This window comes from Haliotis asinina, chromosome 1 (genome assembly GCF_037392515.1).
Source record: "Haliotis asinina isolate JCU_RB_2024 chromosome 1, JCU_Hal_asi_v2, whole genome shotgun sequence".
Lineage (NCBI taxonomy): Eukaryota > Metazoa > Mollusca > Gastropoda > Lepetellida > Haliotidae > Haliotis > Haliotis asinina.
In genome coordinates, this window is record NC_090280.1 from 95,795,552 (window position 1) to 95,812,570 (window position 17,019).

The following is a 17,019-nucleotide window of genomic DNA, read 5'->3' on the forward strand; positions in this document are numbered from 1 at the left end:
ATTTTGGTGAGTATGTCTGCATGGATGATACTGTACATTGGTGTGAATCAGTTGTTTTTGAATCCTTCATCCATGTATTCTGTATATAAGTGCTGTTTCAGAGCAGCAGGGAGAGAAGAAGCTACGAGTGGATAAGGAGGATGACACTCCCTCTAATGTCAGGTAGGGACGTGTCCATGCACTTGTTCATTACCATATCCACCACATACATTGTAGCTGGAATATTGCTGAGAGCCGCATAGAACTAAACTCCTCCCATTACCTTACATCCAGTACTGTTCTCAAGGATAAAGATTATCGGCCCCTCGCAACCTTCTTGTGAGAGGTAACTAAATGGATTTCATGGTTGGTTGATTCCACTGTATGGTATCCAGTATGGATTGATGTTAATGACATCAGTTACCTGTTTGTTCATGAGCACTGACCAACCAACAAAAAATATCAAGAAAAAAAAATCACTTCAAGACTGAAGATCTGTTTGTTATTTCAAAATTTAAATTAATGGCATGTAAGTGATGCTCTCATTCCGCTATATCTTCTACTCAGTGTTTGATGTATCCAGAGATGGAATATCAGTGCCCACTGGTTGTTACTATTATTACAGTGAGACCGCAAATATCCGGACACATTCATTTTTGCGTAAATCATAATAATTGATATCCGGATATCTTGATTTCTGTCATCTGGGCTTCATTGGTGAGCATGCATTTCTGGGTTAAAGTCACTTCCCAAGCAGCATAGCCATTTTGATTTACCAGTTGGAATTCACCCAGTGTCAGATAGGCCTTTCTTATCATCACCAATGCCCTGCTGATATGTCATAAATTCGGATTAGCAGACCTTGTCTCATGTCAAAACATGTATACACTCGGGCTTCACTTCACATGGTCAGAGATAGATCAAAGCTTCACATGGATAAGTGAGTCAATTTTGTGTTGATTTAGTTGGTTTGTTTGTAAAATTTCCCGTCTGGAAACAGAAACCGAATATCCGTTATAGACAGTCACTTTTATAGTGTAAGAGATTGTGTTTTTAGGAGAATTGACTGGAAGGTCTCACTGTATTAATGTTATTATGGGATACATATAGCACACATATCCACATAACTCATACGTGCTCATGGTGCTGGTATTGTTTCCCTCCTTCATTGGATGTAAATCTCAACAGCACATCATATTATCAATCTCAACGCCCCATGGATCATACAACTCTTGCAGCTACTAGGTGCAATGGGTTATTGTGGTTTTCTCATCTTAAGGAGGTCGCCAGATAGACAAAACAACCAACTTTAGCTGATCGCAGACAACAGTAAAATATAACAGACCTTAAAGCATGAACTATAGCTTTGTAAAAATGTGAACATTATGCTATTTTAGATGTCCTTGTCATAAGTTGGATTCCACTTTATAAGACAGTGATTGAAAATGAAACATACAGCTTTATGGACAAGAAAGAAGTAACACAGTGATTGGTTGATTATTTGACTGCGATCTTGCAATAGACAGATTTGTTATTCATTAGTCATTATTGAAATACTTTGGCAGTTTTTATGTTGTGACCACATATTATTTAGGTCAGTAATTTGTACAAGCAGCTTTTGCATGCAGGGGGAAATGTTGGTCGTTATTATGGTGAATATTTTGATATTACAAGCAAAATTGCTGATCTCCTACCACTCCAGAATAAAAAGGGTAACACATCCTTTCTCTCTCTGCTTCATGAAACATATGTCTGTTGTAGGCTTCTCAAGTGTGTGGCACCCTACTGGGGGGTTCCTTACGAAGAACAACTGAAGGTCAGTTAGAGGTCAACAAAATTTCTTCTCCATGGATGTTCCATGATGTTGGGATTTGGTTGAATTTTCATGACTGATCATTGGATTATCAAAATGATCAATGATAGATCAATGATCAGTCATAAAGTTACTGTTTAACATCCAGGCAATATGATACAAAGCTATTGCGAGTCTTGTCATTGGCTGTTACTGGTCACATGCAGTCACGTGTCAGCTCCTTGTTTTGTACTTATGTGCTTTCCTTTATGATGTGATATTGACTTACATGACCCAAGATGGATGCACAGGTCATGAAATAAGTATTAAATGAGTGAAATTCACATAAAAAACAGTAAATACTCACTGGCTTACATTTTCAGACATGTTGATACATTAACCATCATGACTGATTACAGATATTATTCACAATTCCTTAATTACTATTTTCTACAGATCAATCATCTATGAAATCAATTATTTGGAACACCACTAATGTTCAAAAACAATACTCTCAAATATTCTTTATCCTTTGACACTGGTATGTTTTGTCTTTAATGGTCAAATGATTGTTTCCAGAGGAAGCAAGCTGACATTGTAGATGTCCTAAAGTGGCTTGGCAGCAATGGAGAGACCAGACATATCTTCCAGAAACAGAGGTACTGGTAATTAGTGCACAGAGTATCAAGAGGCCAGTTTGTTTTCAGGAACGTAAATAATCCTCAGTATCTCTTGCATCCCCTATTTGCACAGGCCAATCTGATTTTCTGACTCACTGCAATTTGTTGTGGAGAGTTTATCCATGGCATTTCAGAAACTTGACATTGTTGATTTGAGTTTGCCCTGATGGTTTCTTGTGGGAGCCCAAAAGGTTTTCACTCTCCATTCTCTCATGATGGAACTAGTAGAAACAACTTTCATTACTCACCCATGGAAGATAATATTAGACCTTGCTTGACATCACTTGCCAAAACCGGAGAGTCATTACAATGAAGGCTATCGATATATGTTTCTATCGATATATTTTGGAGAGTAGTAAACAGAATAATAATCTCGTTTCCATGAAATGCCATTTTGTTAAACTTGCAGTGATTAAAATATCCCCTCACCCAATGCCCAGGATATGTAAGTTTTCATTTCGGGCACTCAAGTAATGGTATCTTACTTTTCCATGGGCTACTACTCGATAATTTCCATGTATGGTTTTAAATTGCAAATAGACTTGGTAAACATTAACAGCTAATACCATGTTGATTTCTTCTTTCATAATTACATCATCACAATTATGTCACAAAATCAATCAGGGCAAGTGGAAAATTAGTCAGGACAAGTTACTTTCTTTAAGTCACTTGCCCTGTAGCAAGTAGCTTTTGAATAAATGTTTGAACCCTGACTCATGAAAGATTTGGTATGAAACTCGTTTTCACATGTTTGATACCAAATTGTTAACTCATTTAATAAAAATGTTTTTTCATTGGTAGAAACAACAGAGATCCTTTTGACTTTTTGTGTTTTTGTGTAGATTTAAGTAGCATACATGTATCTTGCAAGATTCTCATGCATGAGTGAGTGAGTGAGTTTAGATTAACGCTGCACTTGGCTATATTCCAACTATATGGCAGCTCATGCATGCTATAGCATTATGGATTCTTCAAGTGAAGAAGAGACACTAGTTTTAATGTCAGTATGTATATTGGATTGTTATTGAAAAGGGAGAAAGCCTAATTTGGTGTGAGATCACAACTGGATTCTCAAAGGTCAGTTTCTTCTCTGGTAAAATGAAGTTTCTTCAGTCATGTTAGAAATGATGTTGATACAAACAAAGGGACATCATTCTGAGCTAGACACATATCTAGATTTGATTGGTCGAGAGCCTGTAACTTGCAGTAGGAATCGGGGCAAGTCCTGTGTCTTACAACTCGGCTGCACCCACCTAGTTGTATAGGATTATAACTCATTACTGTCAGGATGTTCTAACATGTAGTTGTGTGGCATGCTACTAGTTGTTGAGAAAACAACTAAATGAATATTGGTTAAATGAAGCCTTGGACCTTCAAAGAACTGTGTGAATTATGTCATCCTGATGGTCAGGCTTGTTAAAAACGCGTTCTGTGAGAGGAGAAACCACCTCACTCTGTTCTCACTATCTCTTTGTTTCAGGAAGGAGAATGATGGCCTGTGCTGTAAACTGTTTCCAATCAAGCCATCAGTGAGTTAAACAAAATGCTCTTTAAAAATGACAAAATGTTCAAACAAAGAATATGCACCCTCACATGACATGCTTTGGGCCATCAACCATTCGGTGCCTCAGACCACCTTATGACACCAGCTTGATGACATATCATAAAAGACAGTTCAAAGCTTACCAATGACAGCAAACTTTTGCCCCTCAAGTTGTTTCAGTTTAGGCTAATGTGGTAAGATGGTCAGTAAGTATTGGAAACTAAAAGAGTGATATGATTTTGACTTACTGCTTCCAAACAATGTCAGCAATTTCCAGTTGAAGAGGAAGTAAGACACAACACATATTTGTCAAGTGAAAACACAAGTTGTTAAAATTTTTAAAATGTTATGCCAAATTGTGAAAGTTGTTAGATATGTGGGACATGTTCATGACAGAATGAGAACAGTGTTTTTCTTCAGTCACTGTCAGTCACGTTGTGCAGAAAGATCTTAAATTTGCCAAAATGATGTGGAAGATTTCCTGTATATATTCTTGCGTATAAGCGCTGTATTAAAGTTTGGCACAAGTTGTTGGAAATGCCATCATCACGTTTTCCCAGAAAATGGTATAATTTAATGTTATTGGATGTATCCAATGGTAAAACTAACTGGGCTGCAAAACTTAGAATGTTGTTATATAAGATGGGGTTTGGGTATGTGTGGGAAAGACAATGCATTAATAATATTGATGCATTTTTATCAGAATTCGTGAAAATATGTACATCCAGGGTTGGTATGAATCTCTGTCATCAAGTTCTAAAAGTTATTCTTATTCACTATGTAAACAAGTATTTAGACAAGAACTTTATTTACAGTGTATACAGGTGAAGAAATTCCGTTTTGCTCTTGCTCGCTTTCGTTGCAGTTCTCACCAGTTAGCCATTGAAAATGGTAGATATCATAGTATACCTAGATATATCAGATATTGTAATATGTGCTCAGGTAACCATATTGAAAATGAATACCACTTTCTCTTAATTTGTCCAGCTTATAATCATCTACGCACTCTTTATATTCCTCAATATTATTATAACCCTCCGACTCTGTTTAAATTCAATGCATTGATGTCTGTAGACAACCCAATGGGATTAAGAAATCTTGCAATGTATGTCTTTCATGCAAATAAAAGCATAAAAGCCGTTTGTTGGCTGCAAAATAACTCATACAAATGCTATGTATTATGGGCCAATGGCCTACATACTCCTGAATAAAAGAGAAAAGATAGCTGAACTCTAAATAGCACATCCATAATCTGAGATGACGAAACATGTTTAAAGGTGTAATCCTGGGGTGAAAATGAGTTTGCTATCGCACTGGCGAATATTTCACTCATATGACAACATGCATGTTTCTGGAAGTGTGATTACTTGTACTAACCCAGACTTAAGGTGATTTTATCGTGCTAGCTCACAGAGATACCATACCACAGTTAGGCATGAATACCTAACTCATTATACTGAGTTGTTCTGCCCATTAATGCCGAGTGCCATAAAGGGACCAACAAGTGGCAAATTTTAACATCTTCTGGTATGACACGATTGGGCATTGAACCCACGACCTTCCACTTGAACCCACGCTGTATCCACTACACCAGTGAGTCGATCCCTGACCATTAGAGGAAACATTATTCTACTGAACCTCAGTCCAAGAAGTTTCATAACCTGTTCCTGATGTGTTCATTTTCTGGCCAGAAATGTTTATTAAACAAAGAAGGCCTAAAGGCGCTAAACTGACTCATGAATTTTGACTCTTTGAGTTATTACTCCTGTTTCAGCCTCTGCTTGTTGGCTACAGGAACAAGTCTGAGTTCTCCATTGGGAAGGGTGTCAATGATGAAGGTAGGGAAGAGATGTTGGAATGTTTTCTTTTGTATGTTGCCACATGCTACTCTGAGAACTTTCAGTGTGTGGATAATCAAGTGCAGAGTACTAGTCACATAGTGATGGAAAAAGATGTTTCTTTGGACCTCCTTCTTTGTCTAAAGTTTTATGCTGCTTTTAACAATGTGTTGCAGAAATATCCTGAGAGCGACTGCCAGAAAGTGGCTTCAAAATTGGTGCTCACATAGATTTGAATACTTCGTATTAAAAGCATAGATACTTCCACTACTGTCAAGAATAGAAAATTGGCCTTCCGTAACCCATGCTTTTCCTAGGAGGTGACTAACAGGATTGAGTTGTGAGGCTCGCTGACATGCACAGATCAATGCTCATGTTGTTGATCACTGGATTGTCTGGCCCAGACTTGATTATTTACAGACCACAGTCCTATAGCTGGAATATTGTTGAGAGCAGCATAAAACTAAACTCACTCTCTCACTAAACTGAATATGATCATGATGTTGATTGACTTTTTTGAGTGGCATTTTAGAAGTTGGGAGGTATGATATAGAGAAACTAGGAATAACAACTTGTTTAGTTAAGGTTTGTATTGATATTGAGTGAGCTTTTGTTTATTGACTGGGCTTGATGGGCTAGTCTTGTTGTTAAAACTTTGGCTCATAACGCTGAAGACCAGAGTTCAAGCCCCCACATGGGTACAATGTGTGAAGCCCATTTCTGTTGTCCCTCTGCTGTGGTAACCCTGGAATATTGCTAAAAGTGGCGTAAACAATACTCACACTTTGTTGTCAGATGTAATTGTTGGATTCCGCTTCGGTCTGTACAAAGACGGACATTGTAATGTGGGACCCCCTGATGACATCCCTATCATTCCTGACTCCATGAAGAAAGTTGTACAGGTAGGAAGGTCGAGAAGGACAGGTGTAAGAAATAAATGAGTTTAACATTTTTAAGTATTTCAATTGTGTCTTGTCATACCAGATGAAGATGAAGCTAAAATCTGAAACCATTAAGATCCAAGGTAGAATTGGTCTTGAGCAAGCCATGCTGGTAGTAAAAAGTTGCCAACAGGAGGGTCAGGGGGTCAGGCTTGCTGTCAGTGATTGACACATGTTTTATCCCAGTTGCAAAGGTCGATACCTACACTGTTTATTACAGTATTGTCTGGTCCAGACTCGATTATTTACAGACTGCCTTCATATGGCTAAACTATTACTGAATGTGGTGTAAAACAACAAGCAAAACTGTAAAGACTGAAAAGAGGCAGGTCTCAAATATATACTACCTTGATGTCCAAGGTGACAGACATGGAGCTTTCAGTCCAAGAAATATAATCAGTAAAAGACCAGCACTGAAGTTTCTCGTGTCTTGTGTGCCCAAAGGTTGTCACTGTGTGCAGTTATCACGAATAATGTGTGCATTATTTCCTGGTTCCGATACAAGGCTAGTACTTTTTTAATCCTCCTGTTTTGGACTTATGATTAGTCTATATTATTCTTGTTTTCATCCTTGATTTTCCAGTGTATAATATTTCCAGTTTAATGTGATAAATGCCCTGGCCACATTGGCTGCTTTGTTTCACTCTTCAAATCTGAAACAGAGACAGATGTCCAGTGACCCTGTGAAACTTATGATTGTCATCAGTGGCAAGTGACTTGGTTGCTTGTAATGCAAGTCATTTTATACAAATTGTGGGGGTCGGTGCTCATGATGTCTTTCACAGGATTCTCTTGTCCAGGTTTGATCATTATCTGATGCTGTTTTGACAAGAGAAACCAGTGACAGAGTGAAGAGACAGTGGTCAGTGCTGTGTATGAAATCAATCAAAGAGAATAGTTAGGATATAAACATCATTTTGTGTCCAATTTCTGAAAATTTCAAGCCAGGAATTCATTTAGAAGCAACAGCGTTATCAACATTTTAAACGCAGAAGTAAACCTAAAGATCCACAAGAACTCCACACATGTTTTACTGTCTGTACTCACTGACATCGAGTATGGGTGCAGAGGTGATAGTTTCAGCAGCCAGCAGTTTGTCATGGCAATATCTAAAAGTGCTTGTTTGTGACACCATTCTGACATTACACCACAATATTTCAATGATTTCAATGACACTACCATTGCCGACAACGCAGAAATACAATTGGATGCATAATAATACGCAGTGGGAATCAAACATGGTTTGATCATGTTTTTCAACCAAACGCATTAAAGAAAAGATTGACTTTTGGTCTACAATTCAGTACAAGACCTCAAAAGTTTACTTTAAGCATGAGTAGTGACCAGTGAACCTCCCTTCAGGCCTTCCAGCACTACTTGACCACAAGTCAGTACTCTGTCTTCAACCCCGAGAACCACTCCGGCCACTGGCACCAGCTGACTGTCAGAACCACAACTGGGAAGGATGTCATGGCCATAGCAGAGTTCCATCCTCAGCAACTCAACAAGGTTTGAAGAGTTCGCATCCCTTGTCTAGAGACGACACAACTTTATGGATGATCAACATCTTTATTTTAGCAAAAGCAACGTTTCAGTATAGGCACTTAAACTGTTTTCAAACATATACATGTTGAAGCTGGTCATCCATAAAGTTGTGTCATCTCTATACCAGCAACTTCTAGAATGCCACTCAAACAAGTCTCCCTTGTCGTATGCTCTCAGCTGAGTGTTAATGATAGGGTCTCTCAACAGCTACCTGTCAAATTTCGGGTTGAACTGCAGTCTAAGTAAACTTATCCTCAGTACTTTTCATTACAATCCACTACTGTGTCTAACCAAACCTTATGGGAGGTTGCGTCAGGTAACTTTTGAGATTGACCAATCAGAACACAGCTTACCAAATCGTGAAAAGGGACCTTTGCACATACCTTTTGAACTTTTTATCTTGCAAAGGTTCGTACCCAAACGATTCTGCATGCTATTTAGCGTTTGATTGCTTCTGGGTGATGCACACAGCACACGTTACAACCATGACAACGGGTGAGTAAACAGTTGCTGAAAATAGTGTTTTTGGAATAGTCAAGGATGTCATCTTGCAATATTGCAATATCTAATGGTAACCATGTCAACAGAAACCCAAAAGCGTATATACTGCAGGTCAAATAACTGTGATGTATGCAGATTTTTGTTTGTGGAGAGATCTGTGTCAGTGACCTGAATATTTTGCAAGTCTCTCCAATCCCAATGTAGTATTGATTGGACGGTCATATGTATCTCAAAGGTTACCTGACACGACCTTCTACAAGCGTTTGTTGGACTCATTGGTGGAGTGTAACGAATAACACTGAGACTAAATTTACTTAGACTGGGTTGAACTGGTCTCCAGCAACCGATGATTGTGGTAAGAGGTGACACACATCATCGTATCTCAGATGTATAGATTGATGCTCATGCTCTTCATCACTGTATTGTCTGGTACAGACACAATTACTGCTAGACACATACACATATATTAGATGATCCTGCACACTAAACGCATTTGTGACAAGAGAGGCGGTACAACGAACTGGGCGAGTACACTTGGCTGCTACAGGTAACTTGACGATTATGCATGTGCAATACATGCTAACCGTGACATGAAATCAACACCGCATATTCCTTCGAATGATAAAACTGCAATTTCAGGCATAAGATACTGATATTCCACGCTAACCTTTAGTTAAGACGAAGACAAATAGATGATTGGGGCATTGACAAGCATTTTAGATTTTCAACAATTTTGTTAAAAAAAACCCAGGAAAATGTCATTTGCTTCATGAAATGGATGGGTGGTCCTAAACATATTTGATCAGTATATTGTGTTGATTCAATTCATTGGGATTGTACCTGTTCCCAAATCGAGTGTGCTATAACAATTCATGCTTCAATTGAACTTCTCGATATTTATCAGGCAACCTGTCTCCCTCTTGTTTCAAGTGGATCGTTCTGCGGGGCGTTCCCAAGTATGCAGATTGGGGTCATTTGTCAGGTCAAGGATCATCTTATATGTGTTTACCAGTATATACAGACTTCCACCATATAGCTCAAAAATTGCAGAGTGCAGTGTTAAATAAATAACCAACCCAGAAAAGCTGTAATTTAATGTGTTTGACCTACTAGTTTAATTTATGAATTCTCTGAGTGCATCATGATCTTATTTAGTACTTTAACACAGACTAAGGAACTAAACATTGTTTAGCATGTTGATTGCAGTGTTTAACTAAATCCATGTTAGAATTGGTCTTAAGCAATTTATGCTTGTAAGAGGCAGCTAATGGGTCAGGCTGACTGACTTGGTTGACGTATTCCAGTGACGGTCTCATGTCATCAACTGGATTGTCTTATCCAAACTAGATTATTCACAGGCTGCCACAATATATATGGAATGTTGCTGGGTATGGCCTTAAACAATAAACAGAAAACAGTGCAAAACAGGAAACATGCAAACCTATAACTGTCTTTATAGTTGTAATGCAGTGTGTTGCAACACAAAGTTGATGTTGTGTTGAAAAAATGTTCTTATTAAAGGAGTAAAAAGAATGCAGCTGGGTACAAACCACACTTGCCCGTGCAGAGATGGGGGCCATGTGTTTGAATCCCAGATAAATCTGCACCAATCCAGGGCTGCAGAACTTTTAAACCTCAAGCTTGCTGCAGTTTAACTGAAATAATGTTTGAAATGACTTTAAGCCAAACTCATGCTTCTTTTGCAGGAGGCATTGGAGGTGGAGAAGGAGTTGATAAGAGTGTACTTTACTGAGGGAAATGGGAGGGACTCGGGAGTAACATCCTTGTACTTCCATCAAAGCAGGGCCAGGTAAGATGACATAGTAACAAAGTAAGAATATAAGTAACATTAATAATAAGTAACTACCTTAGAATCATTTTAAGTGAGTGAGTTTGGCTTTAGATCAATTTTAGCAATAACCCAGCAATGTCACAACTTGGGACACTAGAAATGGGCTTCACTCTTTATACCCACAACTGGAATATTTGCAGAGTGAGAACAACTAAACCAAAAGAAACCAAATTGTGTGCCCCTCTTGCCTTCCCCCCTCCTTGAATATTGCTGAATCTGTGTACCATACTCACTCACTCTCAAGGAATTAAAAATTGCCTTGAATAAAGTAAAGTGGAAGAATAGAGTAACATGAATCATGTATAGATTGAGCCTTTTATATTTTTTTAAGTTGATTGTAATGTTTGGCTGTAAATATTTTCAGAGCATCAAGTGAGAAGAATGAACCGTATGAGCTCGTCTATGGTGAAACTGTGAGTACATGAGTTTGTTCGTTCACTTTGACCAGTCAAAACATTCTTGCTGGGTAATGTTTCAGATTTTCAAAGGGGACATGAATTTCATGGACATAAAACCAGTAAAGAGAAAACATCATGACACAGTGTTTATGCTGATATATCTCTGAAATTACCAGAGTTTTAAGACCAATTCACTCCCTCACTCCCATTGATATTTTTTAGCATATCTATGAGGATGTCCTTGGATTGAAGTTTAGAATATCTCCTGACGCTTTCTTCCAAGGTTGGTTTAATCTTAAGTTTGTCTTTCTATTTGTATTCTTTTTTTAATGCTCGCACAGCAATATTTCCCTGCATGATGTTGGTCTGCTTTTGATCATGCATGGCCATTTTTGAAACAATGACATTGATTTTTGACGTTTTAACTACAACTCTGAACCAGGTTCTTGCAGTCTGTTTGTATATATGGTTCAAAATTTACAAGTTCCAACATTGAGTGTACAGAGTTATGTCCCTTCTTTGAGTGACAGAGACTTGGTTGACACATCATAGTATCAAAATGGTCATTCGATGCTCATGCTATTGATCACTGGAGTATCTGGTCCAGACTATATTATTTACAGATCGCTACCATACACTTCAAATATTACTGGGTTTAGTGTTCAATGACAAACAAACAAACCTACAATAGATGAGAGTAGAGAGATGGAAGAAAATGTAGTTCATTGTAAGGAATATTTTCAGTAGTGAGGCATTCACCCTTCAAGTTACTCCAGTATGGTTTGGTTTCAGTGAACACTAAAGCCGCTGAAGTCTTGTACAGCCAACTGGGCGAGTGGTGTGGCCTCACCTCGGCAACAACTGTCTTGGATATATGCTGTGGCACAGGGACTATAGGTCTCACTCTTGCTAAGGTAGGCGGCAAAAACTATAGGTGTGACCTTGGCTAAGATAGATCACTAAGTCTACAGGTCTTGTCATGTTGTAGGCCACTAAGACTATAGGTCTTGCCCTGGGTAGGGTAGGCTACAAGGACTATAAATCTCACCCTCTCTAAGATAGAACACTAAAACTGTTGATCTCACCCTCGCTAAGGTAGAACACTAAACTGTTGAGCTAACCCTTGCTAAGGTAGAACACTAAACCTGTTGATCTAACCCTAAGACAGTAAGTCTCTCATGGTAGGACCCCAGTCTCACTCTAGCTATGGTCTAAGGTAGAGTGGAAATGAACATGTGATTTATGGCATGCAATGATCAGGGTTTACTAAGATCAGTATTTTACTCATTTGCTGCTACGATCACTGTATAACTGAGGGAATCCTAAGATCACTGTGTAACTGAGGGAATCCTAAGATCACTGTATGACTCAGGGAATCCTAAGATCACTATGATTCGCGGAGTCCTGTGATGTCTGCATGACACATGGATTCCTAAGATAACTTTGCAACTCAGGGATTTCTAAGATAACTGTGTGAGTCAGGGAGTCCTACAATCACTGTATGACTCAGGGAACCCTAAAATGAACGTGTGACTCAGGGATTCCTAAGATCTTTGTATGACTCAGGGAGTCCTAAGATAACTGAATGACTCAAGCAGTCCTAAAATCATTGTATAACTCAAGTAGTCCTAAGATCACTGTATGACTCAGGGAGTCCTATGATCACTGGATAGCTCAGGGAGTCCTATGATCACTGGGTAGCTCAGGGAGTCCTAAGATAACTGTATAACTTAGGGATTCCTGAGATTACTGTTTATCCTGTGCAGCATGTTCTGATACCAGTTCTTGTGTTCCAGAGAGTGGAGAAAGTGATTGGGGTGGAGATGTGTCAGCAGGCTGTGGAGGATGCCAAGGAAAATGCAAAGTTAAATGGTCGGTACAGTTTCATTTGTGACTAGCCATAGTCACATCCTTGTTCATGAGAAGTCCACTCATAGTGCCCCACACTGTGTCAGGCACTGTAGAGAGTCTCAGTTAAGGCATGCCGGTTGTGAAAGGCAGCGATGTTAACCAAGTGACTGAGGCAGGATATTAAACATGTTGACTGCTTCTCATGAGTATACTCATAGTATCAATTCGGTCAAATTTGCCCCCATTTGATTTCTAGTAGCTACATCAGTGGTATTTTAAGTTTCACATGTTTTCAAAAAGGCACAAAAAGCAAAAGTCTCCTGGCATTCTTAGTTACAGCCAGGAGAAAATTGCCTCTTATGCCTGTTTGCCAAGATGTGAAACTTGTTTTAAAATAATTCGACCATATAGCTGAAATATTGCTGAGTGTGGCGTTAAACAACAAACCAACCAGTTATCCAACCATCTGCATACCAACTTCGTGGACTGTCATTTCCTAGAAGGTCTAAATACTCATATATTCAAACTTTATTTAAGTGTACATCCTGGGCATTCTTACGCAAAGCACTAAGGTGATCATAAGTCACTAAGGTGATCATAAGTCACTAAGGTAACCTTGGTGTAATGTTATAGAATGGGAGTTAAGGTTAACCTCGGTATTGTTGTTTCATGAGTCAGTGAACAGTCAGATTATGTTGCTGAGTTAGATCATGTTGTCATCGCCAGGTGTGACCAACGTGAGGTACTACTGTGGCAAAGCAGAGGATGTCATCAGTCACATGACATCATCGTTATGGTCAAGAGATGTTGTAGCCATTGTGGACCCACCAAGAGCTGGATTACGTAAGTAGACTTTTCTGTAAAATATGACCAGATCTGCATCATTGAAAGAAGTGTTTTGGTCTGAAAGAGATTGTTCTTGTGAATTCTATTTTTAAGGAATTCTTTTGACAGCAGTCATGCAGTACTGTCAGAGTGTCCATTAGCATTTTTTTTTGCAGCTGGACATTGTGGCCAGCTGTCATTTCAAATATCACTCAGTAATTTTTACTGATCAAGTGATCACACTTTTGTCACTATGCTTGAGACCTTGCACCTGAACACCCAGTCAGAAATGTAGAGAGTATCGCAATACAGCAGTGCTGCTAGTTTTAGCCTAGGATTTTCCAAGACTGCTATTTTTAACTTGACAGCACCTTGATGCAATTGTTAAAACAGATTCTTTTTCGATGATAAATATAAATAACAGAAGTAATTAAAAAATTTATTCTAAAATTTGCCACCATGACTGACCACCTTTGAAATTACCCAACATTCTTACTTGGTAGTGGTAAAAGTCTGGTATATAGCAGTGAAAGTCTGGTATATAGCGGTGAAAGTCTGGTATATAGTGGTGAAAGTCTGGTATATACCGGATAATGGAAACACTTGCTATGATATGGCAAGACACTCGTACAATCCAGTGACCGAATACTTTAGAGAACTGTTTATCACTCTGTCCAAATCCATCTTTTTGTGGTATATATTTAACTGTCAGTCTATTATTCTTTACTACATCTCTTCTCTTTGGACATATATTGACTCAAAACATGTCGCAAATTGTGCAGTGTGTTCCTCCCAACAGAGAGTTACCTATTAAGTCCTAAGTTAACATGCTCATTATAAAAGGGGACAAACGGGATCGAGTGGTCAGACTCGCGGACTTGGTTGACACATCATCATATCCCAGTTGCGTAGGTCAGTGCTCAGGACGTTGATCACTGGATTGTCAGGTTCAAACTAGATTAAGTACAGACTGCCACCATATTGCATATATAATCAAAACTAAGTGCACTCCCCATACCCATCAACACACACACACACATGCCTAGTTCCTCTAACTCAAATGACCCTTCACCTTTTATTAAGTCAAAGGTCATGACTGGAGTTCATCACAACTGAAACTCACAGCTTTGTGATATTTTTTGGTATAATTTTGTGTAAATTCAAATCCTACATTTCAGTTGAAATATCAGTTTGATATACTTGTCATATAGTGGATTAAGAGGCTGATTGTTTCTGCATTCGAATCATGTTTGCTGCTCGTGCTGTCAACCACAGTAAATGAATCATGTATTTTCAGACAAGAAGGTTATCAAGGCTCTCCGAGGCTGTCACAAGCTCAAGAGGCTCATCTATGTTGCATGCAATGCTAAGTCCGCCAAAACAAACTTTATTGAGTAAGTATCGTCACTAATATATACCGGTATATGACAGTTAGGAGATAAACATCATGTGTTGGCCAATTTCCGGGTGTTATTGAGTATTTGAAGCACGGGAATGCATTTGGAACCGACGGCGTCAGCCGGAGGTTTCAAATGAAATATTCCCGTGCTTCAAATACTCAATAACACCCGGAAATTGGCCAACACATGATGTTTATCGACATTGTAAACACAAAAGTAAACCAAAGGGGTTTTACTGTCTGCACTCGTTTACATCGAATACGGACACAGTAGTGAAGTGTCATCAGCTGGCCGTTTCAGCTGGTTCTCATGGTAGCATCTGGAGTTGCTCATTTGTGACGTCATTCTAACTTTACGTCACAATATGATTTGAATTACGTCACCACTGTTGATGACACAACAAAACAATAGTTTACGTGTCAATACGCGGTGAATAGTCTTTCAGTTTCCGGGAATCTAATACCATTTAATCATGTTTTTCAACCAATCAGATTACAGAACACAGTAACTTTTGGTTTACAATGAGACAAAAAGTGTGTGTAGGGCTGTATGAGTCCAAGAATGTATCAGTGTGAATCCAGATGTGTCATGATAATATGTAAAGCTTTGTGAACACTGTTCTTTTGCTTGTAGAATATTTCAGAGGCCTCTTTCCCCTTGTGATTTCTTTCCACATGAAGCACACTTTTGATAAACTGAAAGAGTGTAGGAAGGGATGTTAAACTAAACTCACTGGTCAGTCCAGGAATTGTCATTGTCACTGATGTATCGGTTATTTGTTTGACATTTCAGAATATGCTGTGCAGAGTACACTCCCTTGGATGTGCCAGAATCCATTTCACTGAGGAATGTTGCATCACATTTTGACACTGGATAACCCTTTAATGACCATCTGCATTTACATTTCAGTCTTATTCGCATGGAGAGCAACAAGCATCGAGGAGCGGCCTTTCTGCCAGTCAAGGCCATGCCTGTTGACCTCTTCCCCCAGACTCCACACTGTGAACTCATCATACTGTTTGAGAGGGACATGGACTACAACAGAACTGACCAACAGAGCGGGACAGAGGTAGGGGATGACACGTCAAGTCAATCTCAAAATGCCCGAGACACTGCATCGAGTCAGAGAGACAATGCCCAAAACACTGCTTCAAGTCAGAAAGACAGTGCCCAAGACAATGCTTCAAGTCAGAAAGACAGTGCCCAAGACAATGCTTCAAGTCAGAGAGACAGTGCCCAAGACAATGCTTCAGGTCATTCTCAGTGTGGCACTGACACTGCTTCATGTCTGCCCGGAAATACAAAGCACACTGAATGTACCAACGATGATGACGATTCCAAAGATGAGACGGAAGGGAAGGCAAACCTTCCGATAGTGATGAACTGAGGGAGGACACTGCTAAGTGAGGGAGGACACTGCTGGAATGGGTTCAAACAAATGACTGAAGTAGAAACGGGGAAAATGTTTTATGTTCACAGATATACCTTGTAAGATAATATTCATATTTTGTAATAAATATGTCAAGGTAAAGATTGTCTTTAATGGTGTTATAAGGGTTTGATAAGTGAAAAGTCAAGGTGATTGAAGTGAATTTAAATCATTTAGCACATGATCATAAGACCTTGTTTAACAAAATAAAATTGATTGTGAGTTTTAAGCTTGCAAAGCTGTCCCAGCAAATGCTGATTCAATGAGTGTGTTCGATGCTACGATCAGTGATATTTCAGTTCCATCATGTCAGACATCCTGTTGTCCATGTCGATTATATAAATGGGAACTAATACATATATATTGTTTTCATTCAGCAATCTGCATCATGATGCACAGGAATGTTGTTTACGGAGTATATTAATCAAAACTGCAAAAATGCCCT

At 38.9% G+C, this 17,019-nt stretch overlaps 1 protein-coding gene across 1 annotated transcript in view; it reads left to right on the forward strand.

Annotated features, from left to right (window-relative positions):
• Positions 1 to 16,676, forward strand: part of LOC137255800 (tRNA (uracil-5-)-methyltransferase homolog A-like) — a 21,390-nt gene extending 4,714 nt beyond the window's left edge. The window contains exons 6-20 of the mRNA XM_067793344.1: positions 102 to 162; positions 1,741 to 1,795; positions 2,351 to 2,430; positions 3,932 to 3,980; positions 5,769 to 5,832; positions 6,628 to 6,734; positions 8,136 to 8,282; positions 10,526 to 10,629; positions 11,036 to 11,084; positions 11,292 to 11,352; positions 11,862 to 11,983; positions 12,866 to 12,941; positions 13,647 to 13,763; positions 15,043 to 15,139; positions 16,055 to 16,676. Coding sequence (XP_067649445.1) covers positions 102 to 162; positions 1,741 to 1,795; positions 2,351 to 2,430; positions 3,932 to 3,980; positions 5,769 to 5,832; positions 6,628 to 6,734; positions 8,136 to 8,282; positions 10,526 to 10,629; positions 11,036 to 11,084; positions 11,292 to 11,352; positions 11,862 to 11,983; positions 12,866 to 12,941; positions 13,647 to 13,763; positions 15,043 to 15,139; positions 16,055 to 16,532 — 1,667 coding nt within the window. The 3' untranslated portion in view covers positions 16,533 to 16,676. The remainder of the gene's footprint in view (positions 1 to 101; positions 163 to 1,740; positions 1,796 to 2,350; positions 2,431 to 3,931; positions 3,981 to 5,768; positions 5,833 to 6,627; positions 6,735 to 8,135; positions 8,283 to 10,525; positions 10,630 to 11,035; positions 11,085 to 11,291; positions 11,353 to 11,861; positions 11,984 to 12,865; positions 12,942 to 13,646; positions 13,764 to 15,042; positions 15,140 to 16,054) is intronic.
• The last annotated feature ends 343 nt before the right edge of the window (positions 16,677 to 17,019 follow it).